The sequence below is a fragment of the Mandrillus leucophaeus genome, unplaced genomic scaffold (assembly GCF_000951045.1).
Source record: "Mandrillus leucophaeus isolate KB7577 unplaced genomic scaffold, Mleu.le_1.0 Scaffold855, whole genome shotgun sequence".
Lineage (NCBI taxonomy): Eukaryota > Metazoa > Chordata > Mammalia > Primates > Cercopithecidae > Mandrillus > Mandrillus leucophaeus.
In genome coordinates, this window is record NW_012109308.1 from 621,860 (window position 1) to 645,789 (window position 23,930).

Here is a 23,930-nt window from a genome sequence, read left to right on the forward strand (position 1 = left end):
GAGGGAGAGAGACATGGGCAAGGGTATCCCCACCACTGCTTCAAATTACTGTGCGCTACTGGATCCCCGCCCTCTGCTCTGCTTCATGCTTGAAGCCAACAGACAGATGCTGTACACCCAACTGCTGCCCCTGGCCTCCATGGTCATGGCAGCCCCTCTGTCGGGGGCTGTACCCAGAGGCTGCTGTCATGGCCACCCCATTTTGGAGGTGAGGGGCCTGCAGCTGAGCCTGCACAGGGTCACACTGGTTCTTCTGGTCTCCTGAGTCTCTCTTGGGGGCTAACTAGCCCAGTCTCCGGAACTTCAGGAACCCGCCAGCCAGAGACAGGAGATGTGAAACTCGTGAGTGTTGAGAAATCAGCAAGGCCTGGGGAAGAGGCAAGGCTCCAGGCCTGAAGCAACACGCTTCCCCTTGCACCAGCTGCCCTTTCTGAGGAATGGGCTTGTGGTTCTGTGGGGAGGGGACACCAAATGCCCGCCTCATGCAGAGTGCTGCACCCTTTACTGAGCTTGTTCAGATCGACAACCTCTCTTTCTCCTCACCAGAGGCCAGAGAGAAGAAACTGCTCAGGTTCTGGAGACAGACTGGGTTTGAATCCCAAGTCTACTTTGGGCAGTTTCTGTAACATCTCAGAGCCTTAAGGTGTCAAATGGCCAAGGACAGGGGCTCTGGACTCAGATCAACTTTGGAAGCGTCCTGGATGCACCCTCTACTCTGGATTCAGAGGGCAAGTAGTTCACCTCTTGGAGCCTCAATTTTCTCTTCTGCAGAGTAGGAGCCATAATAGTGCCAACAATTAAGACAGTCAATAAGAAGTTCTTAGCTTGTGCTCTCTGACGCATAGGAAGAGCTCAAGGCATCATGTCTCTTATGTTTCTCAAAGTCACCATTATTGTCATCCAGGTTTCTTAGCTGCTTTGTCTGTCTTCCAAATGAGCTCCGTGGATCCTCCATCTTGGCCACATTAATTAGATAATTCTTTCTAAAGGAGCCTAATATTTAGCGATACCTTCATTACAACTGCTTTTCTGTAGATTTTTCTTATCCTGAGTGGGGTGAACATCATTAAAAAAATTAGGCCAGTCTTGGTGGCTTACACTTATAATCCCAGCGCTTTGTAATGCCAAGATGGGAGGGTCGCTTGAGACCAAGAGTTCAAGACCAGCCGGGAAAACAAAGCAAGACTCCATCTCCACAAAAGAGTAAAAATAAAAAAATCAGCCGAGCATGGTGGTGCATGCCTGTACTCCCAGCTACTTGAGAGGCTGAGGTGAGAGGATCACTTGATCCCAGGAGTTCGAGGTTACAGTAAGCTATAATTGTGCCACTGCATTCCAGGTTGGGCAATAGAGGGAGACCCCATCTTTAAACAAAAAAACAAAAGCAAATAAAAAGAAGAAATGAAAATAAAGTAAAATTGCTTCTACTTTTAAGGATGATCTGGAATGTTCCTTTTCATAGGTGGCATGTGTTTTGAGAGATAGAGAGAGAGAGAGAGAGAGATTGATTGATCCAGGTCAGGAATGCCCTCCCTTTCACTCCATCCTCCACAGCCCTGCTTAAATCCCAGTTAATTCCATGACATCTTCTGTGTTTACTCTACTTCAAAGTGATTTCTCTCTCTCTTTCTCTTCAAATGGCTTTTTATTGTTCACTGCTATGCTAGTGATTTGAAAGACCAGGTGACCTCTCACCCATGACGGAGCTTTTGTACAGCAGGGCTGTGCTTTATACAGAATGATCAGCTACCAAGAGCTCTTAGATGCAGCCCAGGAGCAATGGCTCATGCCTGTAATCCCAGCACTTTGGAAGGCTGAAGCGGGTGGGTCACCTAAGGTTGGGAGTTCGAGGCCAGCCCGACCAACTGGGATAAACCCCGTCTCTACTAAAAATACAAAAGTAGCTGGGTGTGGTGGTACATGCCTGTAATCCCAGCCACTCAGGAGGCTGAGGAAAGAGAATCGCTTGAAACTGGGAGGCAGAGGTTGCGGTGAGCCGAGATGGCACCATTGCACTCCAGCCCAGGCAACAAGAGTGAAACTCTGTCTCAAAAGAAAAAAAAAAAGAAGAAAGAAGGGAAAGAAAGAAGGAAAGAAAGAAAGAAAGAAAGAAAGAAAGAAAGAAAGAAAGAAAGAGAGAGAGAAAGAGCTCTTAGGTGTGAGGCCCTGCAAGGAACAAATGGCCTGGGCTACCTTCACTGATGCCCTCAGCACCTTCTAAGGTGAGGCTAACACCAGCTCACATTGATGAGTTGGTGCTGGGCCTGGAGTAAAATGTGTATTTCATTTAAGCTGCCCACCAGCTTGTGAGGCCAGTGCATTACAGTGACTGCGGGGCTCCTCAGTGTGTGTATAAGACAGAAACTGTGCATGGCCAAAGCTATGCTTGAAAACCCTCAGGGAGGCACCACCTCAAGGACCAACATAACATCACTTAGTAAGGGCAACAGCCTTGGAACAGATGACTCTGTGTGTGTGTGTGTGTGTGTGTGCACGTGCGTGTGTGTGTAGCATTAGATGAAGTAGTAACTTATGTTTAGAGGTTGCCTTATTGCACAAATATAGTTACTTTTACACACTGGACTCACCCTCTGCCAATAAGTTGTTCAATTATGAGAAATAAACAATGTCTGAAACTAAGAAAACAGCAGATTCTCACCTCCTATCTCCAGGGAATGTGCTCTTTGGCTAGAATATATGGCAGAATCAATAGTGAATAAAATATACTGTGGAAAGGCCGGGCGCGGTGGCTCAAGCCTGTAATCCCAGCACTTTGAGAGGCCGAGATGGGCGGATCACGAGGTCAGGAGATCGAGACCATCCTGGCTAACACGGTGAAGCCCCGTCTCTACTAAGAAATAAAAAAAAAAAAAAAATAGCCGGGCGAGGTGGCGGGCGCCTGTAGTCCCAGCTACTCGGGAGGCTGAGGCCGGAGAATGGCGTGAACCCGGGAGGTGGAGCTTGCAGTGAGCTGAGATCCGGCCACTGCACTCCAGCCTGGGCTACAGAGCGAGACTCCGTCTCAAAAAAAAAAAAAAAAAAAAAAAAAAAATATATATATATATATATATATACTGTGGAAACAATAGTGAATGGAATATATGACACTATCAATAGCAATCGTTAAGTTTTTTTTTCTTTTTAATTTTTCTTTTTAGGTTTGTCTAGTTAAATGCATCTAAGTTTTATGTGTATATGAAGAATCACTGTTTTCCTATTATACAGATTTGGAAACTGAGATTCCCAGCTTTTAAGTCCTTGCCTAAGGTTGCATAGCACAGAAACAGTCACTTAAGAAACTGAGCCCTGTCTGCACAGTGCAGCACTTTGTTCAGCCCTGGGTGTCTGACTCACTCATTCCTTGAGGACCCTCTCATGACAACTGTAAATAGGCAGCTGAAAGAATCCCAGTCTTTGATGGAGGGAGGGGAAGGTGGTTGGAAAGCATTAAAAGACCACGCTCCAGCAGTTCACTGATGCGGGAAATTGTCCGTATTTCAGGTCAACCATCAGCATAGATTTTGGTCTGCAAAGCCCCCGCTGAGCAAGAATGCAGTGTAGACATATGGGTGCCCAGAGTTTAAAGGAAAAATACTCGGACTCACATCGGAGTTTAAGACCCCTTCATTGCCTCTCCTACTGGGCTGGAGTGACTGGAGTCAGTGGGGAATTACCAACCCCGGGGCTGTCTCTGCATCTCAAGCCCCCAGAGCTGGGCTTCCTTGTTTACTTATTTAGAGCCCAGCAGAGGAAGTGGTAAAGGAAACTAGCTGAGTCGTTTTCTGAGAAGAGACCATATTTGTTCGCAGAGGAAGTCGTTGCTTTCTGGGATCTGGCTACGGCAGAAAAGACATCGGCTCCACAACAACGGTGTTCCACAGGGTAGCAGGGAGTTGGAAGAGCCAAGAACGCCTCCGAGCTCTGGATTTGAGCTTCTCGGCCCATGGGTGCAGCGCTCATGCTCAGCTTGTGAGCTTCCTCCTGGGAGAGCAGCCATGGCACTGAGGAATGTACCCTTTCGCTCAGAGGTCCTGGGCTGGGACCCTGACAGCCTTGCTGACTATTTCAAGAAGGTGAGCCTTGCTCTTGTGTGAGTGGTCATGATGATAGTGCCCTTCGTGGGCTGAACTGAGGCTTGACAATGGAATTGGGACACAATGTGGGAGGTGTATAAGATAGCAATGGAACCCTATGGCAACTTTACTGGTTGAGTGAGCGCCATATAGACGGCTGAGTTTTCCTGGCAATGAGTTCTGGAGAGAAGGATGTGAGCAGGAGCCCTCAAATGAGTATGTGCCTATTATGTGCTAGGGTTTGAATTCAGTGTTTCACAGGCACCATCCCATTTAATGCTCCCTACTCTCCTGTGAGGTCAGCATTGTTATCCCCTTGACTCAGCTGTAAAGTCAGCTCAGGGAACTGAAATGGTCCGAAGCCCTAGGGACCACATGTGATAGAGGCAAGTTTCAAGTCACACCTATCTGGTTTTAAAGTCCATGCTCTGAGATGCAGAGAACTGTTGCAACTGCTAATGAGATCAACGCTCCTTACTAGAAAGGGGCGACATGGCGTCCTGGAGGCGGGAGAAAGAATAGGCAGGGTGGGAGGGCTGGTTAGAGGACCAAGATGAGCAGGTGCCAGACACGGCAGGTTAGAGGACTAAGATGAGCAGGTGCCAGACACGGCATTTAGGCTTTCACTGCTCACAACCCTGAGGGGGGTCCTCAAGCTCCTGCTTGGGGCAGAGTCTCCTTGGAGCTTTACGAGAGTCTTGTGAAGCAGGCCAGAAAACTGATATAAGCCCCAATTTATAGCTATGAAAACTGAGGCCCCTAGAGGGGAAGAGGCTTGTGGCAGTGCTGGGACCAGAATGTTGCTGTCCTGTCTTCTGGGCTTAGAGGAAAGATTGAAGGATCCCTGTGCTTGGTCATTGGCAGAAGGGGACGACACATCTGCTTGGGCAGATCTCAAGCCACATGACTTAGTTAGTGTCCCTCTACCCTGACCATGCGGTAAGATGCCTTGTGAGAGACATTTAAGCTTCTAACACCTCATCCCTGCAGGCTGGCATCAGATTCTGTTGACATTCCAGACTGTCATAAAGATGAGATTGTAAAGCTAAGATGGTAGAAGTCATCTAACTCAGCTTCCTGTTTTTCCTGGGGAAATTGAGATTCAAGCGGGTAGACGAGGTTCCCTAGGACATATAGCCAAACCTGGAGTCTACGCAGTTCCAAGGCATTTATAGTCACAGCTGTTCTACCCCAATCTGAAGAAGAAAATGCGAACATGTTAAACTAGGTGTGGTATGGTAGGGGTGCAGCTCACAGATCCTGTTTTGTTTTGTTTTGTTTTGTTTTGTTTTGTTTTGTTTTGCCATATTTAGTGCTTTCATTTCTGTTATTTTCCTTCTGCAAGGTCATCATAAACTCAGGTTTCAGCAAATGTTGTTGCACAACTGGTTTTTTGAAGGTTGTTTCTAAATATCTTTCTCAAATATAGACCAAAGAAGATAGGGCAACAAGGTAAAACTTGCCAAGAGGGAATAAAGTGGCATGTTACTTTGGTAAAGGAAAAAGAAAGGAATTGAGAATTATGAAGAGAAAGACTTGAGATGGGCTGAGAGGCACAGACAGGCCTGACTTTCAGGTGTGACCAGGAGAATTACACAATCCAATTGAGCAACAGAGAACTGATCCCTGAAACGCCCGTCAGTACAGGGAGATGGACCATGGGTCAGGGATGTTATCGGAAGACGTCTGTGCCTGAGCTGGGGGAAGGGAGAGTTTTCTTCCTGGATATCTCAGACCCCAGGACAAATCTATGGCATCCAAGCAGGTTCCTTCTTCTGGCATAAATGGACTGAGGGGAGAAACTAGGAGACTGAGGTGAATCTGTGATCCTGGAAGTCCTAATCTCTCCACAGACTTGGATAGAAACCCTTCAGATTCTGAGTACCTCAGCCCCCTGAAAGAAAATACCAAATGAATGGACCTCAGAGTTGTTTAGGAATGGATCTCAGCCATCAATCATGACATGTAAAGGATTGATCTGCAGATGCAAACTCTACCCAAGTAGTGGGGTCCGACCTCTCCTGGAGACGCCTCCCTTGGAGATACCTCCTGAGTCAGCTCTGGAGTCAGACACACCTTGCCATGGCTCTGCCACCTGCTAGCTTGGCGACTTTCCCATAGTTGCTTTGCTTCTCTGTGCCTCAACTTCGTCATCAGTGAAATAGAGATACGAACAGTAACTAACTCCATGGGCTGGTTGTGAGAATTAAAGGAAATGATGGGTGTAAGGCACTCAGCAGACAGATGGGTCCTAATGCATGTTCCATCTGCCCTTTTTCCTTCTCTATTAACTGGCTCCTAGCTGGGGATACCAATGCAGACTGCTGGGATTTTGTGTCTTCTTGTCTCTGATATGGGTACCTCATCCTGTGTCTGGAATATAAGCTCCTGAGGACTGAGACCATGTTGTATATTTGTTCAATCTGTCCAATTCCTTTTGACTTGCAGGAGAACATCTTTGGGTCATGCAGTGGAGAGGCACTGGCTCAGAGCTATGTGTCCTAATCCCAGGTGGGGTCCCAGCTGGTATCCCAGCACACTGTGTGACCTTAGACCAACCTCTTTGCCTCTAGAGGCCTCAGTCTTCCTTACTACAAATCCAGGTAACTTTTCTGGACCACTTTATGCTTCTTAAAAATACAGATTTGAGGCCCACAAGCCCAGATCTTGCTGGAGCAGAATCAAATGCCTGGGTCCCAGTCTGCAGGACTCTCTGCTGATCTAGACACAAAGTTAGCACTCTTCAAAATCATCTGGTTTATCTGATAATGATAACAGTGAGAATGATGAATTAAAGGCAGTTGACTCTTCTGAGAACCACTTACCCCCCACTGCCTGTAGATAAAGGGGATACCAGGGCTCTGTAGACGCGACGTGCTTTCAATATCAACTTTCAAGTCAGCTTTCTGAGTGTGATATTCATCCCACCCTTCCAAGCTAAGACGTCACAACAATTGTATTTATTCTTTGGATTGGTCAGCTATAAGATAAAAAGATGGTTTAAAATGTGCTCCAAAAGAAGGCTGCCCCAAACCATGAGGCCCCTCCTTGTGAGGAGAACCTGGCATCCTCAAGGAGAAACACTTAACCTTAAATGCTCCACCTCAAAGCAGCAAGCTGAGAGATACTTCAAATGTGAACATTTATGCTGTTGAGGACAAGTTGAAACCAGCATTTCATATGATTGCTGATTGGTTTAGGAAAATAACCAAGGTCTTAAAAATGCTCATTCATATGGATACTATGTAACTCTGTTCTGAGATTCTGACTTAAACAATTTATCTCAAAGAGGGAGGAAAAAGTTTTGCAAAATAGTATCCATGATGGTCTCTATGTTGATTGGGATGATGTACTGCAAACAAATGAAGCTGCGTTTTCATTTGCTCATTTTACTTACCGTATATAAGTTATACTGATACTAAAAGGGGAATATTTCTGAAAGAGACATTAAAGCCTGTTCTGAAACCTGTCACCTAAAATCCATGGAACCTCATGCAAGTTACTTGCTGTCTGTGTCTCTCATTCCCCATCTGCAAAATGTGAGGGTAAAATGATTGAAGACTAGTTTAACCACTTGGACCAGTGCCTGCCATACAGAAAGCTTGCGATAATTGTTAGCCATTTTTATTATCATTATTGAAATAGCAGTTTGGTAAATAAATGTCCAGCAATAAGGGAATGATTAAATAATGTTGTGGTCATTAAAATATTGTTTAAATTGAGTTTGCATAACACTAGGCAGTGTTTATATTATCCTTTCAGGTAATTTAAGAGAAAAAAAGTCAGGATAATGAGATTGAATCTAAATCATAACCTCAATTATGTTTAGAAACATGCTAGGAAGAAAGCATTGAAAGAAACACTGAGGTTGTCTCTGGGCATCGAGACAATGGATGGTATTTCTTTTCTTCTTTCAGCCCCTCTCTACCTTCCTGAGGAGCATAGGGCAGAGCTCTGCATGCCTTGAAGACAGTCTTTCTGGAAGGGTTGGCCCCGAAGCCTTAGAGCAAGGCAATTTCTCCATTTCAGGCAGTCCCAAGGGGGTAGTGAAAGCGAGGCTGAGGTGGGGACTGGGCCCTCTGTTAGCCAAGGGAGGGCAGTGGGGAGCCTGGCTAGCCACAAGTACCGCAAAGTGCTAAGTTTCTGGGGCAGACAAGGGAGAGGAACCAATGGTATGAGCCTGCCCGTCAGTGACAACACCTTCCTCTTCTCTTTGCAGCTCAACTATAAGGACTGTGAGAAGGCAGTGAAGAAGTACCACATCGATGGGGCTCGCTTCTTGGTAAGCTCTGGCTAGTCCAACACACTGAAACCAAGACTGTTCGGCACTTTTCCCCACGGCTGCAGGGCCAACTGGCCTACCCTTTCCCCGGGGAGACCCATGGTCAACGCCTGTCTTTAGGATCCCCACACAGCCCTTTGCCTTCTCCAGAAATTTGGTAGGGCCCCCTCTCTCACCACCTCTCAGGATCCTACCATCCAGAACCCCTCTCTGATCTTCCACGTCCACTTTAAAGAGGAATCCAAGTATAGTAAAAAAAAAATCTGGAAAATCTATTTAAATGCCATCCATCCTTTGAAAAGCCCAAGGGGAAGAAGGATCATATGGGCGAACAGAAGCTTCTCACCTCCCATTTCTCACTCTGGAGCACATACTCATGAGTGAAATAAAGGATGGCATCACCCTCATTGTTTCAATTACTTCCTTCTTTCTCACTACCAGATTCATAAAGCTGATATTGTATCAAACACACATGTGATATGGCTGTCTCCACTGTATTATACTTCAAAAAGCTTGAAGTCTAAGACCAAGGTGCAGATGTATATTAAAGACTAAGCCATTAAAGGGAAAATGATGCAGCTTTAATGGTGGGGACAGAGGTGCTAGGTTGTGGTAGAGGAGGTGGTTTGAGCATTTTCCCTGAAATGACACCTTTGCCCACGGGTTAAGAAAGACCCTGACGGCACCAAACCATCCTTTCTGGGAACTTTTCTTTACTCTTTGAAAACAAGACTTCAAGGGTCTCATGGGGGTAGATGTTCCTAATTTAAATTCAGAGTGAGGACAATAAGCTAAGTTGTGTCTCCCTGTAAGACATTGTCAGTAAGGGAACTTGACCATGAGACTTCAGGCCATTTGGACGAGACCAGAGAGATCACAGCCCCAGCTTGCCCCCAGAGAACACCAATCCATTTCTTCTATTACATCTCTGCTACCAACATCTTCTTGAATTCCTTCAGTGATGGTGAGCTCGCCACTACCCACAGCCATCTGGCCCTTTCTAGGCAGCTCTCAAGTCTTACGCGGAAACTAACCTGTACTCCTATTGGTCTGAGTTTTGCTTCCAGGTGCCATGTAAGACATGTCTACTCACTGTCCACCTAAATCATTCATTCATTTGCCTATTGGTTCACTTGACAAGCAGTTTCCTGAGCTGCTTTTACATACTGGAGAGCATTATAGGTGGTGGGGATAGAGAAACGGTTAAGATGCGATTTCTGCCTTCTAGAAACTTGTTTTATAGCAGAAACGTATGTTCAGAAAGGTTTCCAACTACCTCATTTGCAGATGAGGAAACACATGCAGAGCTGTGATGTGATTTGTTCTATGTCACAGACCTCATAATTGAACTAAACCATACACTTAATTTAGTCTAATACCATTTGAGTTTTTAACAATATTTTTTTACTCGTAGTGAGATTTGAGTCAGTAGAATTCCTAGAGTTTTAGTGCTATTCTTGCAAATTACTGCTAAACCCAAATATTTCATTCTGGTGCTATTAGCACTGAGAACAGAGACTTATCACAGTTGAACGGAAAGGGAGGAAGACATCTTTGCAGATGGTGCCTGCGAGGCCCTGTTGCCTCGGACACAGGGTCTTCCTCAGGGTCACCCTGAGCAAGCACTTGCCCTCTCTCAGCCTGCCTTGCTTCCTACCCTGTTGACTGAGCACAGTGGACTGGGTCATAGTGGGTGATGACCCCTGCCGGCTCTGTGATTCCCCACAACAGTCCCAGTGGGAGTGTCAGGCCTGGTAGAACAGGGTTGTTTGAGAGATAGTATCTAGGCAGCTATGTTTCCTCTGCTCCAATCAGTCCTCTCTCAGTTCTTCAGACAATGTGGCACATTGTGTTCATTGTATGAAGAGGAGGAAGTGGAAAGTAGGGTGATAGGAACCAGAAGAAAGGAAGCAGAATCCAGTGCCTGTCCCAGCAACTGGGAGATGTAAAGGCAGCTTCTGCTGAAACCCACCCTCCACCACAGGTGTGCTGGATACAACTGGGGATGCTTGATCTAAGCTCTAATTACTCATCTATCACCCTTTCCAGCTCTGTAATTCCAGGGCCACTCTGCTATTGAAGGCAAAAGTGAAAGGCCCTAGTTATTTTTCTAACTTCCTTCCTTCCTTCCTCCCTTCCTTCCTTCCTTCTTTCCTTCCTTCCTTCTTTCCTTCCTTCCTCCCTCCCTCCCCTCCCTTGTCCTCCCCTCTCCTCTTCCCTCTTTTCCCTTCCCTTTCCTTTCCTTCCCTTTCTTCTTTCTTCTCCCTCTCTCTTTCTTTCCTTCCTTCCTTCCCTCTCTCCATCTCTTTCTCTTTCTTTCCTTCTTTCTTCTTTCCTTCCTTCCTTTTGTTTCTTTTCTTTCTTTCTTTTCTTTCTTTCTCTTTCTTTCTTTCTTTCTTTCTTTCTTTCTTTCTTTCTTTCTTTCTTTCTTTCTTTCTTTCTTCTTTCCTTCCTTCCTTTTCTTTCTTTTCTTTTCTTCTTTCTCTCTCTCTCTCTCTCTCTCTGTCTCTCTCTCTCTCCCTTCTTTCTTTCTTTCTTTGCCATTTTTGTTTTCCACTGAAAAGGATAGATCCTTATCTGGTAGAAGCTATGCTTCTACAAGGTATAAAAAGAAGAGAAAAGGAGCTTGAGACCTGTGTCAGTTGGGAAGGCATGTGATCCATGTTGCAGAAACCTGACCACAGTGGCCCAATCAAATAAGGGTCAGTCTGTTTCAAGTAATAATAAATGTATAGGGGGGTGCTTGGCGATGGTGAAGGAAGTCATCAAGAACCCAGCCTTCATCTAACCTATGGAAAAGCCTGTGGCTTCTGTCCTAACAGTTATGAGTTGGCCACTTCACCTCTAGGCATCATATCTCCAGGGAGATATGAAAGAAAGGCAGGGAGGAGGGGAGAAAGGCAAAGAGGAGAAGGTGTATGGTGAACGGTAAATGCATGCTCCCTTTTTTCCAGGAAAGTAGTGACTTTTCCAGGAGCTCCATCCAGCAGACTGTGGTTGTATCTTACTGTCCACAGCAGAGTCATGTGACCTCCACCCTCTGCAAGGGAGTCTGGGGAGTTAAATATTTTGAACAAGCACATTTACTGCCCTGAATGAAATCCAGGTCCTGTCAGTAGGAAAACAAAGGGAGAGTGGGTATTGGGTAGGCAAGCAGCCATGTCTGCCACATTGCCTCTCCCACCAGGCCCAGTTTGTGGCTTTCCTCTTTCTGTACCCCTCTTCTCAACACCCACAGCATATAATCATACTCCCACAAAGCCACAAATCTTAACTCCAAAATCATCATGCAAATAACCCAGAGTTTGCTGAAGGCTTTTGGAAGAGGTGGAAGAGGGGGTTACATCACATAGCAAAACTCTCCAAAAATTCTGTTTCAACATCTCTCATCTTTCCTTACAGTTCTTGTCCCTGTTCTGAATGTCTTCCTCTTTCCTAACACTCTGCTCCTATGTGTCTCCAGCCACGCTCACACCCTCCTCCTCCTCCACAATCTTCCTGAAATTCCCTCAGCTTACGCCCTCCTCTCAGCAGAGCAGAAGCTGGTGGCCAGCTGCTCAGGGCTCAGCTGCCGCCCCTCTGGCAGCCCTTAGGAAGGCTTCAACTCCTCACATCACACTCAAAACATGAGTCTTGGTACCTCCCTGAGTGGGGGTAGTTCAGAAGCAGGGAGATGCTGCTGCTCAGTGATGAAAAAAAGAAAGAAAAGAAAAAAAAAAGAAGAGAAAGGAAGAAAGGAAGGAAGGAAGGAAGGAAGGAAGGAAGGAAGGAAGGAAGAAAGAAAGAAAGAAAGAAAGAAAAAAAAGAAAGAAAGAAAGAAAGAAAGAAAGAAAGAAAGAAAGAAAGAAAGAAAGGAAGGAAGGAAGGAAGGAAGGAGAGAAAGAGAGAGAGAGAGAAAGAAAGAAAGAAAGAGGAGTTAAGAAGCTTGGTCAAAAGCCTGATGCCCTCAGGACTTCTGGCTGACTCCCTTCACCAGCCCCAACCCTGCCTCAGGTGGTCTGATCTGCGTCCAAATCAGAAATCATGCCTATGAGCTGGATCAGATGGGTCCAGTGAACATGTCGCTAAGATGCCCTAGTCCCAGCCTCTGTGCCAGCTGATGTCAAAGAATAGTGCCCAGATCTTTCCAATGGTCAGAAAACCTGACAGGCAGCTCCCAGAACAGACAAGGAAAAGAAGCAAAAACACTAAACTCTAAGACTCACGCAGACCCCTGCTGCTTCCCCACCAGGGGTAGAAATTCCTCTTCTTACTCCTCCATTTCTCCGTCACACACTGTGCCAGGCACTGTGCCAAAACACATTACATACACCATCCCACTCAGTCCTCACAACCCTGACAGATGGGTATCATTATTATTGTTATGGTCCCCATTTTACAGACAAGGAAACTGAGGCTCAGAGAGGCAAAGTGCATGCCCTAAATGAGACAGCTGCTAAGTGAATGAACCAAAATTCAAACCCAGCCCATCTGATTCCAGAGCTCCCACCCTAACTACCCAGCCCTCTGGCCTTAATTAGAATGGTGGTGGAGCCCTTTGTCAGCTCATCGTTGGTTCTATGGAAAGCATGCCCAGTCTCTTTTCTGTTCCCAGTTCTGACGTGCTCTCCTCTCCTCCTCCGTCCCAGATGCCTTCTTTCACCCTTCCCCCCATCTTCCCCTCCAACATGGGGCACGGGGGCCCTCAAAAGGATCAGACATGGTAGGATGGAGGTTTGCAGGAAGAAAATAGACTGTGGATGTCCTAGAGTGGAATTCCAGCCCCAGCTCATTCCCCACAAGTGGAAATCCCCTTCATATCCCTGAGCCTCGGCTTTCTCACTTGCGGAATGGGAATGCTGGTAACTCCTGCATCACAGAGTTGATCACTAATGTGTTAAGAGGCAGAGGCCCAGGGTTAGTTCTTGACAAATATGAGTTTCTTTCTCCTCTCCCTTCTCAGTTCCCTCAGGAAAGCCTTTGCATGGCATCCCCATATCTTAAGAATTCTACCAATAACCCTGGTGAAAGAGGCTCTCCGGGGTGTGATGTCGGTAAAAGAGGCACACAGTGCTCCAGGCTGGCTTCTCTGCAGCTGACCTTGTGGAGACTGAGAGGGCCTGAGGTCTGGGGGGTAGGGAAGAGGTCACAACATGGCCGAATGCAACCCACAAAACGAGTCGTTTGGTTTCACAGATTTAGCTCTCACAGTGCTTAAGTCAAAATTATTTGTCAACATTTAGAACTCAGAGCATTTTACATAAAACCCAGATTTAAGGATTCCTTTTGAAAAAGCAGCTCCAGCAACACCAGGCCCACAGGCTTTTAGGCAAAACATCTAGAGGCTGCCCACTTTGGGAGGGTGGGTGGGCGGGAGGTTTCTCCTCTGTTTGCCACAGTCCCCACCACTCCCTATATTGTTTCACATATCACTCTTCCCCTCCTACTCAAAGCCCTTTCTGTGGGTTGTAACCTGCCTGCCGTATGTGTCTTCATTTCAGAACCTGACAGAAAATGACATCCAGAAGTTCCCCAAGCTCCGGGTGCCGTAAGTACTCCTCCAACTCTATGGGTGATCTGGGAGCAGAGGTGGGAATAGGGAGTAGTGTGAGTGAGGGCTGGGTCAGCTCTATGTCACTGTTGGCTTGAAATAAGAAAGCAAGTAGGAAGGATGAGGGCAAGGGCAGGATGTGGGGAACAGAAGTTACGTGAAGATCTGGAAAACAGAAGGCGCAGATCCAGCCCAGCTGGCGACCTGGATGCTCTTGCCAAAAACAAGCCCAACTTTGGCCCGTGTTTTCATTTCCTCTCTTCTCATGGGGTGCTTGGGCCTGTGAAAATAGCACCAGTGTCAAGGTTTCATCGTGGCATCACCATTGACTCAGTGATGGCTTAAGTTTTCTTGACCTCCATTTCTCACACAGTAAAATGAGAGCTGAACCAGATGACGGCAATGGACATGATTATGTGTCGATACTGAGTGCTTGGGAATGGCTGCCAGGGAGGTTATGTGGAGAAGAATCCCAAGGAAAGGGAGCTGTGATTGATTATTCATGTCTGCCGTAGGTGCTGAAATGGGAAGTTGCAGTGTGCGTGTCATGCCATGTATTTTTCATCCCTCTAGTAAAGGTCTCACACACTCAAATACCTGCAGGAGCCCACTATAAATGTGTAAAATTGGCACACAAAGCCCTGTTATTTTGTTTTGTTTTATCATCATTGGACAAAACAGTGGTAAACATTCTGTGTGATGAAATATTTCTCCATTATAAGAAAAATAATAGCACAGTTATCATATGATGAAAAAAGTAACCATCGCAAAGCCTCATTGTTGGTGAAACAATAGAGAATGGTGGGGACTGTGGCAAATCAGATATCATATGTTCCATTCAAAGAGTGCAGCAGCTCCTCAACTCCAGCCAGTGTGGACCCAACAATGTCCAATCTTCAAATTTATCAAGAATAACTAGAAATATGGGTTTCACATGATATATCTCAATTTTTAAACATTGGTTCAAATGTTTTAAATATTGTGAATGCCACAGTAAACACACCTAAGGGCTACATATAGTCTGTGTGTTACCAGTTTGAGTTCTCTTCTCTGGACATTCTATGAGGACCCTTCTCTTACTCTAAGGGTCTCAGAGCTCATCATAATAAAAGGGAGTAGGCCAAAGGACTATGAGGTGGGGAGATCTCATGAATAGGTAAGAATGCTGGCAGCTCAATTAAGGAGAATATTTTTAGCATGGCTATAGGCTTTCCCTTGTCTGGAAGGGGGAAGGAAAAGAGAGGAATAAGGATTTGCCTTTGGTGCTGTCTATCTCCAGGGACACATGTTGTTGAAGATGGCTTGAGCTTTCTAAGGATATCCTCTAACCACATGTGGCTACTTCAATTTAAATTAAATTTAAAATTCATTCCCCTGAGGCACTAGCCACATTTTAATAGCTATGTATAGCTGGTGACTACTATGCTGGAGAGTACAGATATGGAACATTTCTATGATTGCAGAAATGTGATGTTGTAGAGATAAACCACAGTTATTTGCAAAACAGGGATCTTTACACACAGGTATCAGAATTGGTGGCTGGTGGGCCAGTCCCAGGCTGCAGGTGTGTTAAGTTTGGTGACCACTGTGCTTTGAAATCAGGAAAAGTTTCACAAAATCCAGCCTCTTTAGAAACAAGTGAAAGATGTGGCAATTTAGGGCATATATTCTACTGTGGCAATAGTCAGCCGGATCTGATGTCTGCTGCCTGTTTAGTTGGGATTTGTGCTCCCCAGTTCACCAGGGTCCCATCATTCCCTGAGGGATCATCCTAAGGTGCATCAACCATTTATTTCATATCATGGGAACTTTGGCTTTCGAAAAAGATGAAGCAACAGGGATCAGATTTACTTTCCCACCTGAAATAACCAAATAACCAGGCAAAATACATGAAAGAGCAATTTTCAAGACATTGGGCATCAGACACCGAGGGATGGAAAACAAAGGCGGTGAAGTCTATGGTTGTTGCTGCTTTGAGAATCTCCAGGCCATGGCACAGGGAGCAGGGAACACAGTGCCGGGTCTGGTGGACGACTTGAGCTGAGGAGGCAGCAGAGAGTCCAGGAGCCTGGAGTTCATTCAACAGGTGTCAGTGAGGAGAGAGCTGCATAGAGTCAGCATTCTGGAGAGCTTCAGAGGGGTCCCTCTTTAGCAGAGCACAGATCAGTCCATGCATGAAAGAAGAGACTACCTGTAGGTGGCAAAAGAACTACCCAACAGTACTGGAGGAAAGAGTAGCCACTCACAGGGCTGGAAATGGTGCCTTTCCAGCCTTGCTGGCAAACCTGGAGATTCACAGTCACTGGGTAGCATGCCTGGAAGGGTCTTGCCTTAGCAGTGGGCAATAATTAGCTGTAATCTAAAAATTGTTCTGATCCTGGCTAGAAAACCTTAAAAGCAAGACCCAATAGAAACAAACTGCTTCTAAGTAACTTAACTACATCTCAGAACAAAACTTAAAACTATTTATAGGAATGCAAAAATATTCACCACCCAACAAATTAAGTTTATGATATTAGGCATCTAATCAGAGACTAACAAGCATGCAAATGAGCAGGAAAATATAACCCACAACGAGGAGAAAAACTAAAACATCAAAACTGACCCATAACTGACACAGAGATTAAAATCAGCAGACAAAGAGAATGTTGAGTGTATTTCATGTGTTCTAAAAGTTAAATTTGGGCATAGGAAATTAAAAAAATACAAAACAAAAACCCAAACAGAACTTCTAGAAATGTAAGCTATAAAATCTGAGATTAGAAATACACTGCTTGGAATTAACAGCAGATTAGACATTGCAAAAGAAAATAGTAGTAAACACGAAGATACAGTAATAGAAATTGTCCAAATTGAAACACACAGAGAAAAAAAACTAAAGCAAAACACTGAAAAGAGCATCAAGGGGCTGAGTGTGGTGGCTCACGCCTATAATCCCAGCACTTTGGGAGGTTGAGGTGGACGGATCACCTGAGGTCAGGATTTTGAGACCAGCCTGGCCAATATGGCAAAACCCCATCTCTATTAAAAATACAAATATTCACCGGGTGTGGTGGCAGGCACCTGTAGTCCCAGCTACTCAAGAGGCTGAGGCAAGAGAATCACTTGAACCTGGGAGGTGGAGGCTGCAGTGAACTGAGATTGCACCACTGTACTCCAGCCTGGGTGACAGGGCAAGACTCCATCAAAAAAAAAAAAAAAGCATCAAGGAATTTTGGGACAATTTCAGAGAGCCAAATATATGTCTAAAGTCCCCAAAGGAGAGGAAAGAATGTGCATGTGAGTGGGGTAGGAGAGACAGAAATAAAACACTTGAAGACATAATGGCTAAAAATGTTGCAAACTGGATGCAAATTATAAACCCACAGATCCAAGAGGCTCAACAAATTCCAAATGTAAGAAACAGGAAGAAAACTAGCTCTGAGGTACATCATAATCAAATTGCTCAAAACTAATGATAAAAAGAAAATCTTAAAAGCAGTCAGAAAAAAAAAAGACATATTACATACAAAGGAACAAATGTAAGGATCACAGCAGCTTTCTCGAAAGTAAAATAGCAAAAGAAAAATATTGTCAACCTAGAGTTCAATACTAGGCAAAAATAGCTTCTAAAAATGAAGACGAAATAAAGACTTTTTCAGACACACAAAATCTGAACTGTACTGCCTTTTAAACTGTAGGTGCTTTTTAAAAGTCCTTCAAGCAGAAAGGAAGTGACACCAGATATTAACCTGGATGTGTATCTAGGAATGAAGAATGCCAGAAATGGTAACTATGTAGGTCTATGTATGTACGTGGCCCTTGAGGGCATTTGAGTTTGCATCCTGTGGTCCCTATACAAGATTAATAGTTCCATAATACTTTATTCATTTAGTGAACTGCTATTAGATAACTACAATGTGTCAGGCCTTTGTTAAAATTACTCAGGCTACAAAGATATGGGACAGAATCCTCATCCTCAGGACACTCACATTCTAAAGGAAGGTCAGATAGACAAGCAAAGCAACTATACTACAATTACAACAGTGCAATGGTGCATGCATGCACAAGTTCAAGGGCTAGTAGGAAGGCAGGAGTAATTTTCCCTAGAGTATTCAGGGCAGACAAGGGAGGAAGGGACCCTAAGTTAAATCTTGAAATAGGAAGGATGGATTGGAGGACATTCTAGAAATGGGAACATATTACAGAGGCACCACCCAGTGTGCCTGGCGGAACGGCCAGTGAGGCAGAGCAGCTGGGGCGTATACCTAGGTGAGTGGAAAGCAGAGGCTGAAGTGACTGGTTGGGGGCAGTGTGCCACAATTTATAAAGGTCCCGTGAGCAGTTCTCAGGAGCCAGAGAGTGTTGGTGAAGTAAGCATCAAGGTAAATTTGTGTCTTATCTCTGTCCAGGACATGTAAGTGATGATCTGGAGGACAGCCCAGCTGGGGACATAAGACCAAGTTAGTTGGTAGTGACCAAGATCCTGCCAATGAGCTAAGAACCTCCCTTAGCACTGTAGCTATGAAGATGGGAGGATGGAAGAGATTTAATCAGAACAGTGGAAGGACAGAGATAAAGAAGTCACTTCCAACTTGGAAGATCCTTTTTCACCTTAAGGCTAAGCTCAGCTGATGTCTTCTAGCTTTTTTGAGAGCCTGGAGAAGGTAGTAGGGCTGGGAAACGGCTTCTGGTTAGCGTGAACAGGAGAATTATAAACATGTTGCGAATGGACTGGGGTGGGATATTTCTTTAGCTCTCTGAAAACTGAAACAAAAACTTGGCCTGTGAGGGAATCCCCTCCTCCAGTGTGTTTGAATGTGCACCCTAGAAAGACTATGAGGCCTGCCTGCCCATAGAACATGAAAGGTTAATATGGAGAACGATGGAGAAGATATCAAGGGAAGGTCCAGGCTGCCCTAATGAGGTGACTTAGAGACTCACTGTCCCTCTTGGCAGAAATGTGTAACAAGGACTAATTCCAGCTCTACTTCCAATGACTTATGTGACCTGGGACACATCCCTTGACCACCCTCAGCTTCCTAAACTATAAAAGGAAAGAATGGGTTACAGAGACTATACAAGCCCATGAATTTTAAGTGCTATTATTTTGGGTATAAACAGGCAGAGAGGAGAGCTTAGTGAGAAAAAGCTCAGGCTTTGAGGTCAGGTGCTTGAAATCCAGTCCTTCCATTCACAGGCCGTGAGACTTGAGGGCAAGTTAGCTCAGTTCTCCGAGCCTCAGCTTCCTCATCTGTATAATGCAAATAATGATAGAACCTACCTCAGAGGGTTAATGGGAAAATTAGGGGAAATAATGGGAAAATAACAATATGTACTGAATAAGTGTTGGCTATTCTTGCTTTATGTAAAATCCCAGTTAGAGCAATTTTAGTTTTTTAACTCTTCTGTCTTTCTGGAGAGGAGAGATTAAAGAATAGAGAGGACATAGGGTTTTGGAGTGAGGGATCTCCAGGCTCTGAAGCTGACTTTGCCTCCCGCCAGCTGTAGGACCTCGGAGAAGTCATTTAAGCAATCAGCCTCGGCTTCCTTGTCTGTAGAAGGGAAAAGAGCTAACTTCTAAGGAGTGGGGAACATTGAAGGAGGCAGCAAACATAAATTGCCTGGTGCTGTCCTTGATACTTACAGGTGTTCAATACTTTATTCATTCCAGCCCTTGTACACAGGTTTATTTGTCTTGATCATTACCCCAAAGGCCTTTGGAAAAGAAATTGTGTTCATGTACAGAAAACCAAAACAATATTACACTCCTCTGAATGTCTCTATTTCCTTCCCTGACGCTTACAATATAAGTATTAAATAGATTTTTAAGAAGGTAAGTTGTGGTGAGGAAGGTTCTCTCAGCCTGAAAATACTGTCACTCTCTCAGGACATGGTTGATCCCAAGACACCTCCAACATTGTAAAGGTGGAGGATTTTTAAAGAAAAAAAATAAAGGCTCCTTTTATAGGGCCTAGGTTGACCCTCATGGTACAGCTGACGACAGTCTGGTTAAATCAATGGAATACATGAATACGCGTTCAAATCTACTGGTGCCTTTTCGGAGTTCATTAAAGGAGCGGATGTTATATGTTTTGTATTTAAATCCACAGTGTAACTTTAAAATTAAGGAGAGGAGAGTGACAGGTGGAGGCAGCAGATAGGTATTGGATAATACTCTTTCTGCTGGTTCTCCCTGTAGCCATTACCAATAGTGCAATTAGGTTGGGAAAACTTACGATTCAAGCTGAGAAATAATGCAGAAGTGTTTGTGTGTCTTCCTGAAAGGCTGTGAGTCTAACGGCAGAAACAACCTCCTGAGGCATCTCCTTTGTGCCTATTTCCCTACCAGAGACAGAGAAGACAGGAAAGGTATGGGGGAAGGGACACAGAGGCGAAATGAATATTCTTGTGCCTGTTAAAGAATGTGGCCACTCAAATGCCCGTAATCCCAGCACTTTGGGAGGCCGAGGAGGGCAGATCATGAGGTCAGGAGATCGAGACCATCCTGGCTAACATGGTGAAACCCCATCTCTACTAAAAATACAAAAAATAAAAAATAAAAAATAGACAGGTGTGGTGGTGGGTGCCTGTAGTCCCAGCTACTCGGGAGGCTGAGGCAGGAGAATGGCATGAACCTGGGAGGCGGAGTTTGCAGTGAGCCGAAATCGCACCACTGCACTCCAGTCTGGGCAACAGAGCAAGACTCTGTCTCAAAAAAAAAAAAAAAAAAAAAAAAGAGTATGGCCAGCCCTCAGCAAAACCAAAAGAGTGACAGGGCCTCTCTCCAACATGGTCCTCCCCTGTCCCATTCAGTGGCTAATTGCTGTCCAGGGACCCAGGTCTCGTCAGTCCTCAAGGGCCCTCCCACAGGAAAGGTGCCTCCGTCGGCTGTTGCTCCTTCTCTTCCAGTGCAAGCCCACAGCTCTCAAAGTGGAGCCTCCTCTCCCCATAAATGCTGGTCACGTGCCTTTTGACAGCTGCGTCCCTCAGAGCCTCGCCCATTTTTTTGAGTTGGAGTTTCACTCTTGTTGCCCAGACTGGAGTGCAGTGGCGCAATCTTGGCTCACTGCAACCTCCATCTCCTGGGTTCAAGTGATTCTCCTGCCTCAGCCTCCTGAGTAGCTGGGATTACGGGCATCACCATGCCCAGCTAATTTTTATATTTTTAGTAGAGATGGGCTTTTGCTACGTTGGCCAGGCTGGTCTCAAACTCCTGACCTCAGGTGACCCACCCGCCTCGGCCTCCCAAAGTGCTGGGATTATAGGCATGCAACGCAGCTGGCCAGCCCTGCCTTTTTTATTTGTAAAAATGAGAATAATTATACTTGTATACCAGGAAAATGATCGTGAGGCACCAGGAAAACACTCCATGTAAAACTGCAGTGGGACATGGGTGACAAGTAGGGAGTACACCCTGTGTCCTCAGATTATTATGTCCTACTCTTACGCTGTCGATCGAGGCCTCAGGTGATGGTGAAAGGCTCCTTCCTGAGTCTTAAAACATCTGGCTGCCTCTGGCTTCTCAGGTAACAAGGATAGAATTTAGAAGGTTTAGCTCTTGGTTCAAGGGACGATCTTTAAAGACGGAAAGAACATTTTGTTCCTTAGAAGATGGATTGGAATGCAGAGCGAGAGCAGGATTGAGCATGGGAATGTGTGCAGGGAGGAGGGGTGGGGAAAAGGAGAGGTCCACGGTCCCACTGCGAGAACAGCGAGAACAGCGAGAACAGTGCTGCGGAAGAGGCATCTGCCCTACCCAGGGCCTGGAAGCCTTGTCCTGGGAGGGAGCAGCAGGCAGTCTGAAATCTGAGCCCAGGGAACAAGGCTCCTACTGTGGGAGGGCCCCATAAAAGGAGTAGGTCAGAAGTTGGCCAAAGCTGTGGCAAGAACGCACTCTATATCCATAAGCCAGTACACAGCTACACGTGCCACAGTAGAGGAAACGAAAATGGAATTTTCACGGAACAATGGATGCTTTGTGCGCTGATATTTTCTATTCTGTACCCCTCTCCTTCCCTTTCCTTTCCTTCTGTTCCCTTCCCTTCCCTTCCACCCTCCCTCTCTCCCTTCTTTTCCGCCTGCCTGCCAGCCTTCGTTTCTTGTATAGTTTCTTTCATCTTGTGTTATCAGCAAAGTTGATTTCTAGACCCACTAGTAGGTCTTCCTTCACAGTTGTTCAAGCATGGGGGAGAATTAAAGGGCTATATCAAAGGCCAGCTAAGGCCTCGTATACCCCAACTCCCCTACTCCACTCCCTTTAGAATCACCAAGTTCCTTCTCCTGCCTTTCCTTCTCCTTCTCTTTAAAACAAGCAAACAAACAATTTCATCAGTGTCAAGAATAACAGGATTTATTTCACAAGCTTTTTGGATCATCATAAAAATCACCTGGGGGCTGGTTGATGTCACTGAGCCTCAGGCTTCTCCCCGGAGAGTCTGTTCAGGTAGGTTTGGCTGGGCCTGGTGATCAGTGTTTGTAACAGGTAGAGCTAGGGAATCATGATGATCAAGCCCATCAGGGATTCACTAATCAGGTTTAACCCCTGTATTGTGCTGATAAGGAATCCGGGGCCAGGTGAGGGCAGCTGCCTTGTCTGAGGTCACACAGTGGGCGCCACCCTTGGGGCCAGACATTGCAGTTAGACTGTCTGTGCCTGCAGCCCCTGTACCTTGTACATTACCAGGACAGCCCTTAGACTGAGAAGATGAAGACTGGCCCCCACCAGGCTGCAAGTTAGGTCATTGTAGAGTGCCACCTTACTACAATGGGCTGGCTTCCTCGGGGGAGCTTCAGCCCATTTCCAGGGCCAGCTAGTTCCTTAAACGAAGGCAAGCAGAGAGGACTACTGTCTATGGCTGCCCAGCCCCCGTCACTTCTTGCTCTGGTCCTGAGTGAGGCGTGGGGTTTATGGGGTGAAGGGAGAGTGAGTCACCTCCCTCTACTCACTGTCACTTGGTCTTCTGGGGGTAGGGTGTAACTTGAAGGTTTGCACCTAGTGGTAGCCATAGCAACCACCTCCCTGCTGTGCCCACCATCACTGTTGCCCCGTCCACCAGTCCCTGGCAGTGGTCCCATAGGCTTGGAAGGTGCTTTCTGTAGCCCATTAAAGCAGGAGAACCCTAGGAGCCCACACTTTGCTGCAAGCCAACTGTCAGGCCCAGTTCTGCCCACCCCCCGCTCAGCTCTTTGCTGCTCCTCTGCTGAGGCCTGCGGTTTGGCATTTCCTTCCTCACCCAGTTCGAGCCCCAGCAGCCTCCAGCCTGGCTGTAGAGATACTGGTGAGAGGCAACACCACAGAGAGCAGGAGGTTCTTTCAAGATCCAAAGCAGCGCGGTGAGCTGGTCAGAGCGCCGTCAAGCTCTGTAGGAGGAGGGCGTTGAGGTGAGCTTCAGTCCCACCTCGCTCAAGTCATTACTGAAATGTCACCTCTTCAGTGAGGCCCGATCATTTTAAATGGCAACCGCACCCCACTCCTGCACTCCCATTCCCCTCCCCAGCCCCCCACGCTGCATGCGCACGGTGCATATGCATCACATTTCCCCTCCTTAAAGCTTCCTCTCCACTAGCAGGGATCTGTCTGTTTCGTTCATTGATGCACTTTGAGCACTTCTAAGTTCCTGGCACTTAGAAGGCCCTCAGTGCACATTGTTGAATAAACAGGTGACAGAATGGGAGTGGCTGCTGCAGCCAGCACTGCCTGACATGGCAAGGACACAGAACACTAACGGGGCTCCCTCGCCCGCTCTGTAGGAGTCCTTCCATCCCACATGCCCATTGCCTTCTCGAAACAACTACTTAAAGGAACCAAAAAGAACCATGTCACAAGCACTCTGACAGCATGGTCAGGAGGCGACTGGGAAGCCCCCACTGCTGCTCTTAAAACCTCTCTCTCTCTGCGCAGTCACAGAAGCCTGGAGTTGTCAACAGTGTTATTACAGAGAGCAAACCTTTCCCTTTCTCCTTCTCTTTCCTCTTAAGTACCCAATGTGTTGATCAAAATTTGTTTATCCTATTATTCTAATGAGGTAGGAGGTTTGGATCCCATTTCTTTTTTTTTTTTTTT

The 23,930-nt window shown here is 46.0% G+C and overlaps 1 protein-coding gene across 1 annotated transcript in view; it reads left to right on the forward strand.

Annotated features, from left to right (window-relative positions):
* Positions 1–3,377: 3,377 nt before the first annotated feature.
* The window catches only part of LCP2 (lymphocyte cytosolic protein 2 (SH2 domain containing leukocyte protein of 76kDa)), a 57,851-nt gene continuing 37,298 nt past the window's right edge, over positions 3,378–23,930 (forward strand). Inside the window, exons 1-3 of the mRNA XM_011968666.1 lie at positions 3,378–4,073; positions 8,293–8,355; positions 13,836–13,882. Coding sequence (XP_011824056.1) covers positions 3,996–4,073; positions 8,293–8,355; positions 13,836–13,882 — 188 coding nt within the window. The 5' untranslated portion in view covers positions 3,378–3,995. The remainder of the gene's footprint in view (positions 4,074–8,292; positions 8,356–13,835; positions 13,883–23,930) is intronic.